Below are 15,115 nucleotides of genomic sequence, written 5' to 3' on the forward strand. Positions count from 1 at the left end.
CAGTGAACAGGTTAAAAGAGAGAGCCTATATTTCAAAGTGACAGCCATAATGATGAACTAGTGTTCCAGATTGGGAGATACACTTAAACTACTTTACCCAGATGTAATGAGGTTCACCCGATCAAAATTACACATGCCCACCACTGCAGTCATTTTGGAACCTAGGCGTCAAAAATCCAGTGCTGCAGAGTCCAATTTCATTCTCCATGTGGCAGCAGGTTATTTCAACTAAAGGGCAATAGAGCAGAGTCTGATTTATACTCTCACGTCAAATTGGTGCTCAGCACATTGACGCTCCATAACAAGAATGTGTGGCTGAATTAAATATGGCTTTAGTTCAATTTTGGATGATTGAACATTCTCTATTTTGTTTGGTTTCACACTGAACAAATAGTTGTATCTCCAAAATCCCTTCCCTAATGTTCTCTGCCTTCCTGTTCTCTGATAAAACATTTATTGTAATCTACTCCAACAAAATTTCTGGTTATGTATCCTAATGGTATCCTCATGGTAGCATGATCAAACAAGGTTTTTGACATTGAAACAATGAAACTCCTTGTGACTTCTCAATAAAGTTAGAGCTGACATTATAACGTCCTTTCTTAGTCGCAGAATGTTACCCTATTGCTCAATATAACATTGAGTAATTTATAAGCTATTGGGGTGGCACGGTGGCGCAACAGTAGAATTACTCCCTTACTGCGCCAGAGACCCAGGTTCGATCATGCCGATGGGTGCTGTCTGTGCTGAGAAGGGCCTGTTTCCACGCTGTATCTCTAAACTAGAATGTATTCTTTTAGAAATGTAATTAAAAATACTGTTTCTTATCTGGGAAACCTTATAAAATTCCAAGGTGCCTGACAGTCCTACTCCATAACTGCATTATTTATTAACCTGCACAGACCCAGTAAAAAAAAAATCTCATCTAAACAAAGGTTAGTGGATGGACTATTGAATTCTATTTAGTCATGAAGCATGGAAACAGGCACTTTGGCCCAACTTGTCCACACCGACCAACATGCCCCTTCTACATTAGTCCCACCTACCTGCATTTGGTCCATATTCCTCTAAACCTATCCTATCCATGTACCCGTCCAAATGTTTCTTAAACGCTGTTATGGTACCTGCCTTAACTACCACCTCCTGCAGCTTGTTCGACTGCCCCGATCGCTGGAGAAATAAAGAGTAAGAAGCTTGGACTTTTTTGCCTTCCATCACAGTGAGGAATGTAGGGAATCAGCTGTGGTGGACGTTTATGTTAACTTTTATGTATTTGTGTGTCTTGTTGCTTTTTTTCGTATGGCTGTATGGTAATTTGCATATCACTGTACCCTAATTGGTACATGTGACAATAAAAGACCTTTGAAACCTTTGTTCCATACACTCACCATCCTTTGTGTTGAAAACGTTACCCCTCAGGTTCCAATTAAATCTTTCTCCCCTCATCTTAAACCTATGTCCTCTGGTTCTTGATTCCCCTAAATCTTCTCTGCATGCTATCCAGCTCGACCAAACTGAGTGGTGTATCTAAATCTTCACCCAAAGGGGCTTCATGATGTCAAATATGCTTGAGCACAAGTACAAAACCACATCGCATGACAAATAAATAAAGTATGTGGTCTCAGCATGATGCATAGTGATGGTAATTCGCATATCACTGTACCTTAATTATTGGTACATGTGATAATAAAAGACCTTTGAAACCTTTGTTCCATACACCCACCATCCTTCGTGTTGAAAAAAGTTACCCCTCAGGTTCCTATTAAATTTTTCCTCCCCCATCTTAAACCTATGTCCTCTGGTTCTCGATTCCCCTACTCTGGGCAAGAGACCCTGTAGTTACTGTACCTGCCTCAATAACTTTATCTGGCAGCTCATTCCACTGATCTATTCCTCTCATAATTTTGTACACCTCTATAAGATCACCCCTCATCCTCCTGCGCTCCAAGGAATAGAGTCCTCGCCTGCTCAACCTCTCCATTTGGTTCAGGCCGTCGAGTCCTGGCATCATCCTTGTAAATCTTCTCTGCATCCTATCCAGCTCGACCAAACTGCATCTAAATCTTCACCCAAAGGGGCTTCATGATGCCAAATAAGTACAAGTACAAAACCACATCTCATGACAAATAAATAAAGTATGTGGTCTCAGCATGACGCATAGTGATGAAAATGCTCTAAGTTGCCATAAATTATACAAGAAGCCTGGTTACACTCAACAAATCTCCTTGGAATGCTTATTCAATTTGTAGGGTTTTATGATTTTCAGGCCAATCATTGAATTTAACCAGCAATGAATCCAATTTAAAGATAGCGTGATAGAAGTTCACAGTGGGAGAGGAAGGTTCGGACGGAGGACAGGAAACAAACCAATTTATTCCTTCAATGTTAAAATTTACAGATTTTTTTTCATGAGGAAATGGGTAAGAATTTCCAGATCTCTCTTTCTATACTGTGTAATTTATATTAAGAAAAACATCATCACCTTCTCCCGTTGCAAATTCTGCATTGGATGTTCCATTGTTAATTGTTGTTTGGATCTCATTCACTCTACAATCCTCACTAGTGCTCCTGGAAATAGAGTGGTGTTGCAGCATCTGATAAGCATTATTCCGCTTGTATCGACTGAGTAACATCACTGATGAACTCGCAAGAATAATGCTACACAGCAATACCACCATCGTACTTATAACCTGTAAATGACAAACGTGAAAAGGAATCAGAAATATGTCCACACAGCTTTGAATGCAAATTTGAGGGTCAAATCAACAGGAAGTACAGAATACAGGCCAACAAATATTTCTTCTGGTCAATATTCTTACTATACATGGGTCAACATTTTATTACATAGTGGGCTTTTGCAACAGGAGGTGGTCAAATTGTTTCCTTTGGTTTTTTGGATTCTAGATTCATCAAACAGGCAGATGAGATCAATTTAACTTGGCATCATGTTCGGCACAAACATTGTGTGCCAAAGGGCCCATTCTATGTTCTATATATTACTATACAAATTTAAATTCTGCAACCACAACAGTGGGATTTAAACTCGTCACTGGATTGTTAGTCCTGGCCTCCGGGTGACTCGGTTTCTAACACACACTGTGTATATCTTAACCGCATCAGTCCTCCCAAAATGCATGATCTCAAGTTCCAGGATCAAATACCATCTGCCATTTCTCGGCTTTTTACAGTCAACTGCTGATCAATATCATTCTATGAACAAAAGACTGTCTTCATTTTTATTAACCGTCTCCATGTCTTCGGCAAATCTACTAATAATTACTCCTACCTTCACTAATTAATTTAAAAACAAACAGCAAGGATTCCAACACTGACCCCCCCAGGTTACTGGACCACAGACTTCCAATTCCAAAAGCAGCTCCTACCCATCACCAAATATCTTTAGATCCAAGCTTTCATTGGGGTAAATGTAGAGATTGTGTGTCCACGTGGTGAAGAACAGACTGGAGTCCAAAAAAAGGGAATAAAATTGAGTCCCTTCTTGGAAAGTTACGCAGAGTTATAAAGGGATGGATAATGTAGAAACAAGGTACCACAGATCGCACAAAATGACACAAATTGCTGGAGTAACTCAGCAGATCAGGTAGCATCTCTGGAGAATATGAATAGGTGATATTTTGGGTCTTCAGATGAAGGGAGGGATGAACCTCAATTGTCTCTGCACATCCAATATCACTAAACTGTGGAGGTTTTACTTTAGACATTTATTGCTGATGAATATGGAAACATGTGGATATTTATTGTTCATCCCTAGAACAGCTATTGCAACTACTGTCTCACAGTTCCACTATCCCAGATTCAGTGCTGACCTCAAGTGCTGTCTGTGGAGAGTTTGCATGTTCTCCCTGTGAACACATACATTTCCTCAAAGGGCTGTTTCCGACCACATCCCAAAGACATACAGGTTGATAGGGTAATTGGCCACTGTAAACCTCAAGATAACAGTCGGCAAAACAAACTAAATGGATTTGAAGGTAGTACAAGGTATGAAAGTGAGAAATGCTTTCTGGAACTCATCTGACCAATACCTGGATCAGGATTTTTTTTAGATCCGAAAATGTAAGATTAATTGCTCAGTTTAGAGACATAATGGGAATAGTATCAAAATTTAGTTAGGCAAATTAGTGAGACATGAAGACCAGTCCACATTCATTAGGCAGAAATGTTAGTAAACAGATGAATGAGTCTACACTGAGAAGTCTTGAAGGTCAGATGGAGGGAGCACAGACTTCCAAGCAAAAAGACATGTATCAAACATTCCTAAATAATTGAGAGATTTGCTCTTACCTGATAATTTCCATAAAAGAATGCTGAATCACCCAGTGATTGCATATCTGGATGACCAACAATTAATAGGACCCCCACTATGAATGCTGGTATCCTAGTGAAACAAAAAAGACATTGCAATAACAAATCAATAATTCACTGCTATAAGTAAAAGATACATTATTTGAGATGTTCATCGTAAAAGATTATTATTGTACCCATACCTGCAAATGTCAAAATAGTTGTGACCAGCCATTGTATTATTTGCAGGTTTCCCAACCAATGGATGAGATAACATGCACATATCAATTTCAATCTCAACACTGATGCGCAACTTAACCAATTTATTAAAAGAACTGCTTATAGAGAAAGGTGACCCAAAGATTTACAGGCATTTTACAGGAACATCAAACATCAGGAAAACAATGGCCGTATTATTTGAGTGAGTTCATTGATTTCTTACAGCCATTGACTCAAAAATCTCTTTCCCCAATATTTACCAGGGGAAAGCAGAAAACTAGTTGACCCTTCAACCAGAAGCCAAGGAGGATGCACCTGACCACAAATGTTTAGCTGAAGAGCAAGTTTTAAAGAGTATCTCAAAGGAGAGAGGGGTAAAGAGGAGGAAGAGATTCCAGAACAAAAGCTGCTGAAGTTGGACAACAGTGCAGTGATTAAATTAAAACTTATCCTCTGCTCACAATGAGAAGGTAAGATGTGTCAAGTTGAGAATTGTGCATCTACCTGGTGACAAAGTCCTTTCTCATCAATCACTCTGCAATCAGTATTTCCCAAAGTTGATTTGAAACCAAAACAAAGATAACTTGTCTATTCTATCCTTTGGTTTAAGATAGTTACAGATATTTTGGCTTTGACTTCAGCAGACAAATGCTAGGTCTATTAAAATTGAGAAGTCATTGAGAAGGGACCCGTCTGAAGAAAGGTCCCTTCCCGAAAAGTCATCTATCCGTGATTTCCAGGGATGCTGCCCGACCGCGGAGTAACTCGAGCACGGAGTCTTCTTCTGTCAATCAGCATCAGCAGTTCCTTGTTTCTACCACTAGTTTTTTCCTCCTTTTGTTGAGTTGCCCACCACCGTTCATAATTGAATGCAGTAGAATTGTGGATCTTTGATTTGACCCTTTGTTTTGTTTCGTTTCGTTTATTGTCACGTGAACCGAGGTACAGCACAAAGCCTTTTTGTTACTTGCCATCCAGTTAGCCGAAAGATTATACATGATTACAATCAAGCCGTCCACAGTGTACAGATACAGGATAAAGGGTATTACATTTAGTGCAAGATAAAGTCCAGTGAAGTCTGATTATAGACAGAATGAGGGTCTCCAAGAGGCAGAAAATGGAGATCAGGACTGCTCTCCAGTTGGTGATAGGATGCAGTGAAGTAAGTGAAACAAACCGTCACCTCTCCATTTGCAGAGACCTTGTCTGCACTCTCTTGTGGATGGGAAAATCCTGTCACTCCACTACAAAGAACAAAGGAGTTATTTATGTCTTTTTTTTCTTCTTGCGGCATACACTCAAAGTTCCTTCCCTAACAGGAAAGTGTCTAGGGGTGTGCCAGGATCTTGAAAATTGTTTTGCAATGCAAATATTTTCAGTTGGCTACAATTTCATAAGTGTTCCCTGAACAAGACGGGCAAGACTGAACAAGATGGGCAGCACATTGGCACAGAGGTAGAGTTGCTGCCTTACAACGCCAGAGACTCTGGTTTGATCCTAACTACGGGTGCTGTCTGTACGGAGTCTGTACGTTCTCCCTGTGACCGTGTGGGTTTTCTCCGGGTGCTCCGGTTTCCTCCCACACTCCAGAGACGTACAAGTTTGTAGTTTATTTGGCTTTGGTAAGTTGTATTATTGTTCCTAGTGTGTGTAGGTTAGAGCACAGGGTGATGCAGGAAATGGCGGCGCTGCGCAGCAGCTGCGGCTCGCCTGCAGTCCGTTTGTCTTTTGTGTTTTTTGTTGTTTTTTGTCTTAATTGTAATGTTTGGGTGTGATATAGTGTTTTTTTGTGGTTGTGTGCTATGTGTGGGGGGGGGGACTATAAAAATTGTCTCTTCCATACGGAGACGCAACCTTTTTTCTGGGTCGTGTCTCCATTCCCGCTGCGGCCTACCATCGGCCAAACACCTGGAGCTGGCGGCCTCCAGTTGGGACCACCTGGGGCTCTGGTTCGCAGAGCCCGCGGATTGTACTCACCACCTGCGGAGCTGGCTGCCTTCCGAGGCTGTGATGGTGCTGTGAGTGCGGCTGCGAATAGCCTTCGGAGGCTCCAGAGGCTTCGGCCGCGGGCCACCGGAAGCTCACAGGTCCCCGAGTGGGGGCTGACCTCGGGAGCTCCGGCAGCGTCAGTGTCTCCGCCCGCCCCGAATCGCGGGGCTTGGGTCGGCCCACTGCGGACCTTTCACTGTCTGGCACGGCCTGGAATAGGCCGCGGGATTTTCTCCGCCCGGCGGGGACTTCAATGTCGGGAGCCCTGACGTGGCAATTTCAACAGCCTGACCGCGGGAGAAGATGGCAGGGAAGAGAAAGTAATTCTTGCCTTCACCACAGTGAGGTGACTGGAGGAGACTCACTATGATGGATGTTTGTTTTGTTTTATGTTGGTTTTGTGATTGTGTGAGCTATTGCTTTATTTTTTATTGCTTCTTATTGTTGGACTGTGGGTAACGGAATTTCGTCCAAAAACATGTTTTTGGATGACAATAAAGGCTATTCTGATTCTGATTGCTGGTTGGTGTGACACAGTGGGCCAATGGGCCTGTTTCCGTGCTGTATCTCTAAAGTTTCAGAATTGCAAGTTGCAGTTCTGCAGAGAAGCACCGACTGTTCAAAGGTTTCAAAGGTCTTTTATTGTCACATGTACTAATTAAGGTAGTGATATTGGAATTACCATACAGCCATACAAAAAAAAGCAACAAGACACACAATGACATAAACGTTAACATAAACACCCACCACAGCAGATTCCCCACATTCCTCACTGTGATGGACGGCAATAAAGTCTAATCTTCTTTCCTCTGCTGATGTGTGCCAAACACATCAAAATCTATACACTGCAACACATACTTTGGAGACACGATGAAGACCTGATACCAATGGGCTCTCAACAGAGCTTGGGGTGATTCTGGAAAAATCCATGGTTAGAGACTGAAAGCATTTTGCATCTGGATTCAACTTTATGCCAACTTTGGAGAAAAAGGAAGGGTGATATCTCGGGTCTTCTTCAGACTCCAGGAAGGATAACAGAGTGGAAGTCAATTGTAGGAATGAACCGCCGAGCTGCAGCAGATTTGACTGGTTATGTTCTGTGGGTGGGTGGTGTAGGTGCAAGGGCTTCAAATGCACCTATCAAATTTTTCTACTGCTGAGTGAGAAAATAAGATCTGATGGAGATGGGAAAGCATTATTTGACATTAAAATTATGGACGGAATAGTAGTTATCGTCAGTCTGTCCTAATTCCATTGCCTTGGAATTTGCTGTGTTTCACCAGCAGTTCTACCTTGAGAGGCAGTGAGCTTTGGTCATCCACACTCCCACAGAATCCCAAACGTACTGGCTGAGTTCCAACACAGACTCGAACTGTGCTCTGCTATGGACCTTGCCAAGTAGCTCTTGGATGAGCTTGTGTAGGAAGGAACAGCAGATGCTGGTTTATACCAAAGAGAGACACAAAGTGCTGGAGTAACACAGCGGGTCACACAGCATATCTGGAGAAAAATGTTGGGTGGGGTTTCGAGCCAGAACACTTTCCATCTGAAGAAGCACTGTGTCTATTTTGGATCAGGTTATTCATTTGACTAAGGAACTTTGGGGCTACGGGGAAGGAGATAGGAACAGGCAAGATATATTTCATTTTAAATATTAGTGGTTTGTTTCACATCCCAGACATGCAAGTTTGTAGGTCAATTGGCCGCTATAAACTGCCCTTAGTTTGTGGGGAGTGGATGCGAAAGTTGGATAACATGGAACTGGTGTGAACAGGTGATCGATGGTCAGAGTGCACTCGGCAGGCCAAAAGGCCTGTTTCCATGCTGCATCTTTCAAAGGTGCAGACGGCAAGCCCATTCAGGGACATCTGGATAATTTATATTAGAAAGCAATTAAAGGGATATCACTCTTCCCTCCAAAAGACACAGAATGCTGGAATAACTCAGCAGTAACTCTGGAGAACATGGATAGGTGACCTTTCAGATCGGGACCCATCTTCAGACCTGACCCGAAACGTCACCTATCCAAGTTTTCCATAGATGCTGCCTGACCTGCTGAGTTACTCCAGCACTTTGTGCTTTTGATTTTGTAAGCCAGCATCTGTAGTTCCTTGTGTCTTCACTCACCCATTTGTTAATGATTTAAATAATTGCCAGCCAAATGTAATTTATTGCAGCCACAATATCAGCAAAGTATCTCGGCATCAGGGCAAAGATTCAAAATAAATGTTCTCTTACCCCCATCCAGCAACAATGAAGAACCCTTTGTGCTCAGACATATTTTTCTTCAAAAGAAGTAACGATAGTGCTATCAAACCTGATAAAGTAATTTACAAGAAGTCAATTCCTGCATTGCAATTACTATTCATATATTTATAAGAACTTTAATTATTGCAACAGCAGATCAAATGGGTTCTCCTGTTCTTAGAAATCAAATCATTGATCAATTTATCTGCAAGCACTTGGAATTTTTACGATCACCATCATCATATATATACAGCCGGAAACAGGCCTTTTTGGCCCACCAAGTCCGTGCCGCCCAGTGATCCCCGTACATTAACACTATCCTACACCCACTAGGGACAATTTTTACATTTACCCAGCCAATTAACCTACATACCTGTACGTCTTTGGAGTGTGGGAGGAAACCGAAGATCTCGGAGAAAACCCACGCAGGTCACGGGGAGAACGTACAAACTCCTTACAGTGCAGCACCCGTAGTCAGGATCGAACCCGAGTCTCCGGCGCTGCATTCGCTGTAAAGCAGCAACTCTACCGCTGCGCTACCGTGCCGCCCATGTTAGGAATCAGAAAGTTTACAGGAGAAAGCACCACCGTACAGGGCCACGTGTCTGCATCTCAAGTGGAGCAGGAAAAGGGGAAGGGTATTTGACGGAATTAAAACAAAAAAATGTCAAAGGAATAGTGAGGCAAGGAAGTTAGAGATCAGGAAAAGATTATACAAATGCATCGCGAAGGGGCAGTAGCCAGTAAAGTTATGCAGTAGGAATAAAATCAAGCAATTGTTAAATGAGATATAAAAAATGGCCAAATAAACCAGAAATTATATTTTAGGATTGAGGAATGCCAAATGAAAATGTCAACGCAGCTTTTAAAAGTGTTCGGGTAAATCAAAAATAAACTGCAAATGGTGGATTTTAAAACAAAAACAGAAAATGTTGGAAAATGACAAGTCAAATAGCATCTGTGGAAAAAGGGTCATCTCTTAAAGGCTGCAACCCTTCATTAGAACTGCAGACCCACAACTTTAATGTTTCTCTGATTGCAGATGCTGACTTAAGAGTTTTTCCATAATTTTCTGCTCATTTTAAAAATGATCTAAATTCTATGCACCTTACCTGTCCACACATATGCACTATACAATGAACTATACAGCACAATGAATCCCAGAACTTGACCAAGAAGACTATTTTGTTTGATGATAACATACCACACGATCATTCCTATACAGACCATACACTGGAAAACAATTTTAAAAGTAACAATGTAAATATATTTTCTAATTACGATGTATACAATATTCACTATGTAAGCATAAGAATCAGACTTTTCCATTTTCTTCTACAAAGTCAAATTAATTTCCTTAATTGGAGGCAAAAGAGTGCAGTTTCTGGAATCTTGAGCTAAACACAAAGTGTTGGAAGAACTCAGCAGGTCAGGTAGCATCTGTGGAGGGTAATATATAGTTGATGTTTCGGGTCGGGACTCTTCAGTTGGGGGTGACATCTCGACACATCAATTGGTCATTTCTCACCATAGATGCTGCTGACCCACTAAGTTCCTTCAGCAGTTTGTTTTTTGCTTTGGATTTCCTTCCTTCTCTGAGTCCTGCTGAACATCATAACTTATACCTTTTTCGTTAATGCAATCATAGCACACAAGTATTACTGGGAGGTCTGTATTTACCGCCCACATAAATGTTGTTGGGATGCTGATGGGGAACTTCCTTTTAGACTTCCTATGCCATTCTGCAGAGCAGTTGAGAGTTAAGGGCAAATCTGGAATCACATAAAAGCCAATCTAGGTAAGAAGGGTCCCGACCGAAATGTCATCTGATCATTCCCTCCACAGATGCTGCCAGATCCGTTGAGTTACTCCAGTACTTTGCGTTTTGCTCAAGATTCCAGCATCTGCAGTTACTTGTGTCTCCAAGTAAGAAGAGCATGTTTCCTTTCCTCAGGAGACATTTATGAACTAGTCGTACTTGAAGAACAATCCAAGAATTTCAAGAGAAACTATTATTGATACTATCTTTTTATCCTAGATTTATTTATTTGGCTTAACTCAATTTATAAATTGCCACGGTGGTATTTAAACTAATATCACCAAGCATCTGAATTTATCTATCCAGTAATATAACCACTGTGGTACGTTTAAAGAAGTTTCTGTCTACAAAAATGTGATGACAGCTTTGAGGTTTACGTGACCTCCGTGAACATTAGCATGCATTTGATCAAGTCCCATGGGGCAGATTAATTAGAGATGTGAAGGTGGAAAATTGGATCCAAAATTGTCTGACTTGCAGGAAGCAAAGGTGGACAGATGCTTAAACAACTCCAAAGATAGTGCACAACAGGGTTCCACAAGCTTCATTTTTATATTTGACATAGGTAAGTGATTTAGATTTATATGTCGGGGGCATGATTACGAGACAGTCAAGTAATATAAAATCTACCTATGGAGTGGATGTTCAGAATGAAATCTCCAGACCAGCAAAATATCGATAAAAAGACGAAAAGTGAGAAATTGAATTTAATTGAGTTGTGAAATATTGCATTTTGGGAGGGCAAGCAAGGAACGGAAATAAGGATTATTGAGAGAGGCATGAGAGGAGATTTCTAGGGCCTTGACAGAGATTGTTGTATCCTATCCAGTCACAGACCAGATCTGAAAGGACTGGAAAGTAGCCAACGTTATTCCTTTGTTTAACAAAGATGAGAGGGGTAATTCAGGAAATGATAGGCCAGTGAGCCTCATATCAGCTACTAGGAAGGGTTCTTCGGAATAGGATTTACTTCCCTTTGGGAAAGCATAGGCTAATCAGGGACAGTCAACATGGCTTTAAGTGGGGTAGGTAATGACTTGCAAACTTTAGTTAGGTTCTTGAGGAAGATCATTGATGAGGGCAGGACAGTAGAAATTGTGTACATGGACTCCAGTAAGACATTTAACAAAGTCCCTCATGGTAGGCTAATCCTGAAGATTTAGATACATGGATCCAAGGTGACTTGGTAGATTGGATTCAAAATGGACTTATCTACCGAAGACAGAGGGTCGTTGTGATGCGGTGTTTCTCTGACTGGAATACCCGTGATGTTCGCAGGAATCAGCGCTGTTATTTCTGTTCATGATATGGATGATTTGGACAAAAATGTTGATGCCTCAAAGCACAGAATACAGAGCAGGAATGACATACTAATTAGGCCATACTTAGAGTACTGCATGCTGATCCAGACATCACACCACAGGAAAGTTGTAATGGCACGCATAAGGGCTCAGAAAAGAACGACAAGGATAGAGCAATTTAATTATGAGGAAAGATTCGCTAAGATGTGTTGATTCCTTTGGAACAGAGAGATTGAATAGAGATCTTATCAATGTGCATAAAATCTGACACCTGGGTAGCATGGACAGGAAGGATAGATAGGAAATATAGACTGAAACATACCAAGAGGTTGAGACCAAATTGTAATCTAGAATATACTGTCTGCAAGAACCATTAAGATACTTGTTCATTTTGCAATTAAAAATATCTGCCAGGCAGATGCGTGAGTGCAGAACCTGGCAGCTCATCAGAATGTGGGGAAAATACATAAAAATAGCATAATTGTCAGTTTAGTGTAGATGGGTGGTCGATGGTCAGTGTGGACTTGCTGGGCTGACATAACGAGAGGATTTGAGTACAGGAGCAAAGAAGTCCTTCTTCAGTTGTATAGGGCCCTGGTGAGACCACATCTGGAGTATTGTGTGCAGTTTTGGTCTCCTAATTTGCGGAAGGATGTCCTTGCTATTGAGGCAGTGCAGTGTAGATACACGAGGTTAATCCCTGGGATGGTGGGACTGTCATACGAGGAAAGATTGTAAAGACTAGGCTTGTATTCACTGGAGTTTAGAAGGATGAGAGGGGATCTTATAGAGACGTATAAAATTATAAAAGGACTGGACAAGCTAGATGCAGGAAAAATGTTCCCAATGTTGGAGGAGTCCCGAACCACGGGACACAGTCTAAGAATAAAGGGGAGGCCACTTAAAACTGAGGTGAGCAGAAACTTTTTCACCCAGAGAGTTATGAATTTGTGGAATTCTCTGCCACAGAAGGCAGTGGAAGCCAATTCATTAGATGAATTTAAAAGAGTTAGATAGGGCTCTCAGGGCTAGTGGAATCAAGGGATATGGGGAGAAGGCAGTTACTGATTGTAGATGATAAGCCATGATCACAATGAATGGTGGTGCTAGCTCGAAGGGCCAAATAGTCTCCTGCATCTATTTTCTATGTTTCTAAGTGCCTGTTTCCATGCTGTATCTCTCTCTGGCTCTCTAATGCACCAAGGAGTTCAGCAATAAATTAGCAAGAATAGTTTAATAAAGACACAAGAGTCTGCTGATGCTGGAATCTGGATCAAAACAAAACGACTGGAGGAACTCAATGGGTCAGGCAACATCATAGCAGAAAAATGAACATATGGACCATGGTCTTGCAAAAGGGTTCCAATCGTAAACGTTGTCTGTCCATTTCCCTTCACAGATGCTGCCTGACCCACTGAGTTCCTAAGGTAGTTTGTTTTTTGTTCAAGATTGAAGCTTAGCTGTTTTAGCATTATTCTTAACACCAGACACATCAGATTGTTGAACTATAGTCAGTTGCTCATCTAAGCCGACAAAAGATTGCTATTTTAAAGAGAAAGCTCGATAAAATAGCAATTTTAAAAAACTGCAGTTGCCAAAACCAAAATAGAAAGTGCTAGAAAGATTTGTCAAATTAAGGAGCATCTGTGAAAAAAGGAAGAGAGTTAATATTTCAGGTCAATGACTTTCCTCAAGATTTCAGCCATAACAGAATATATTTTGTGTAAGAAACATTTCATTATTGATTCAATTTCTTTTGATTCATGTCTGCAATATTGGCAGGAAGAATTTATACCCATCAGCCCAATTACTTCTAAGTAAAAGCAGTCACAAAGCAATCACAATAATGTACCATTAAATATCCTTACCTGTGCAATTAGCAAGTTGAGAGTATATAAATGAGGCAGTTGTTTAAATCTCTTATTCAGCAGCATGACAGCTACTGTCCAGATCTATGGAAAGAACAAAATTGTGTGTGCATAAATGATTTCAAATTAAAATGGACAAAGTGAATATCTAAATTGTTATAAAGAGTATCAGAGAAACAACAGAATCAATTAATTTTTAATTAATGGGCAAATATTTGCATCTCTCAGTGTTGCTGCTGGTAAACCTGGGGATATTCTGCTTTATCGTGCTTGTACTGGAGAACAAAAGGGTTCAGATTCTCGAATCTGATAGGAAAAGAAGGTGAACCAAATTCGGAGGGATGGTGGCGAATGGGAACAACAGGAGAGGAGGAAAGGGGAGGGGTGTGGGTAGTGAGCAGTGGCTCCTGCAACTCTCCTTTCTTTGCTCCAGATGCATGCATATGCAGACTCTGGTGCCATCATTAACCTTGTTAGAGCCGTGTTTAGACCAGACTAGTTAAGAACAGATTTCCTGCCCTGAAGAACATGTCGACTGGATGGGCTTTTAATAACAATCCAGTCGTTTTGTGGTCACTATTGATAAGATTTGCTGTTTTTAAGCTTTTAAATTCCGGAATGTTCACTGAATTTCAATTCTGTAGCTATGTCATTGTAGAATTTCAACTTGCATTGGATCGTTAGTCCTGCCATGAGTCAACATCAATAATTTTATTTTTTTTAAAAACCAGTATCTATAATAAGTCTGAAGGTTCTCGACCCAAAACATCACCTGCTCCTTTTCTCCACAGATGCTGCCTGACCCGCAGAGTTACTCCAGCTTTTTGTGTCTATAATCACTAACTGCTTTAATTGTTTGGTTGTGATTTTTTTAATGGTTTAAATTTTATACATCTAAAACAATTACATTTGTGGCATATTCTTTACACTTGTAACAAATAAATCAATGGTAGCAATTTTGGATGTAAAAGATATGCTAAGCACTGGCTTCACTGATAGTAACTAGGTTACAGTAGGTCTCCATGGGGTTTGCTCTTGTAAGTAGGATTATCAGGTATTAAAAACAAACATGCGAGAATATATTGCAGAGTGTATTTTTCTATTGTAGTGCTTATTGTGCAACTTGAGCTCTTAACATTATAAGAAGCATTATGGTAATTATTCAAATTGAAGAGTATCAGAGTATAAATGTAGTATGTCAGTACAACCCTGCCAAATAACATTATTGAGGTAAGCACAGTAACAACAAAGTCTCTTGCCCAGAGTAGGGGAATTGAGAACCAGAGGACATAGGTTTAAGGTGAAGAGGGAAAGATTTAATAGGAACCCGAGGGGGTAACCTTTTCACACAAAGGGTGGTGGGTGTA

General features: G+C 40.8%; 1 protein-coding gene across 4 annotated transcripts in view; it reads right to left on the reverse strand.

Moving 5' to 3' along the window:
* LOC144595974 (lysosomal cholesterol signaling protein-like) overlaps window positions 1-15,115 on the reverse strand; it is a 66,465-nt gene that overhangs the window by 18,880 nt on the left and 32,470 nt on the right. For all 4 annotated transcript variants that reach the window (XM_078403975.1, XM_078403974.1, XM_078403973.1 and 1 more), the window contains 5 exons: window positions 13,749-13,832; window positions 9,873-9,993; window positions 8,752-8,830; window positions 4,306-4,399; window positions 2,483-2,690 (listed from right to left, as the gene is read on the reverse strand). In XM_078403975.1, coding sequence (XP_078260101.1) covers window positions 2,483-2,690; window positions 4,306-4,399; window positions 8,752-8,830; window positions 9,873-9,993; window positions 13,749-13,832 — 586 coding nt within the window. The remainder of the gene's footprint in view (window positions 1-2,482; window positions 2,691-4,305; window positions 4,400-8,751; window positions 8,831-9,872; window positions 9,994-13,748; window positions 13,833-15,115) is intronic.

The sequence above is a fragment of the Rhinoraja longicauda genome, chromosome 8 (genome assembly GCF_053455715.1).
Source record: "Rhinoraja longicauda isolate Sanriku21f chromosome 8, sRhiLon1.1, whole genome shotgun sequence".
Taxonomy (NCBI): domain Eukaryota; kingdom Metazoa; phylum Chordata; class Chondrichthyes; order Rajiformes; family Arhynchobatidae; genus Rhinoraja; species Rhinoraja longicauda.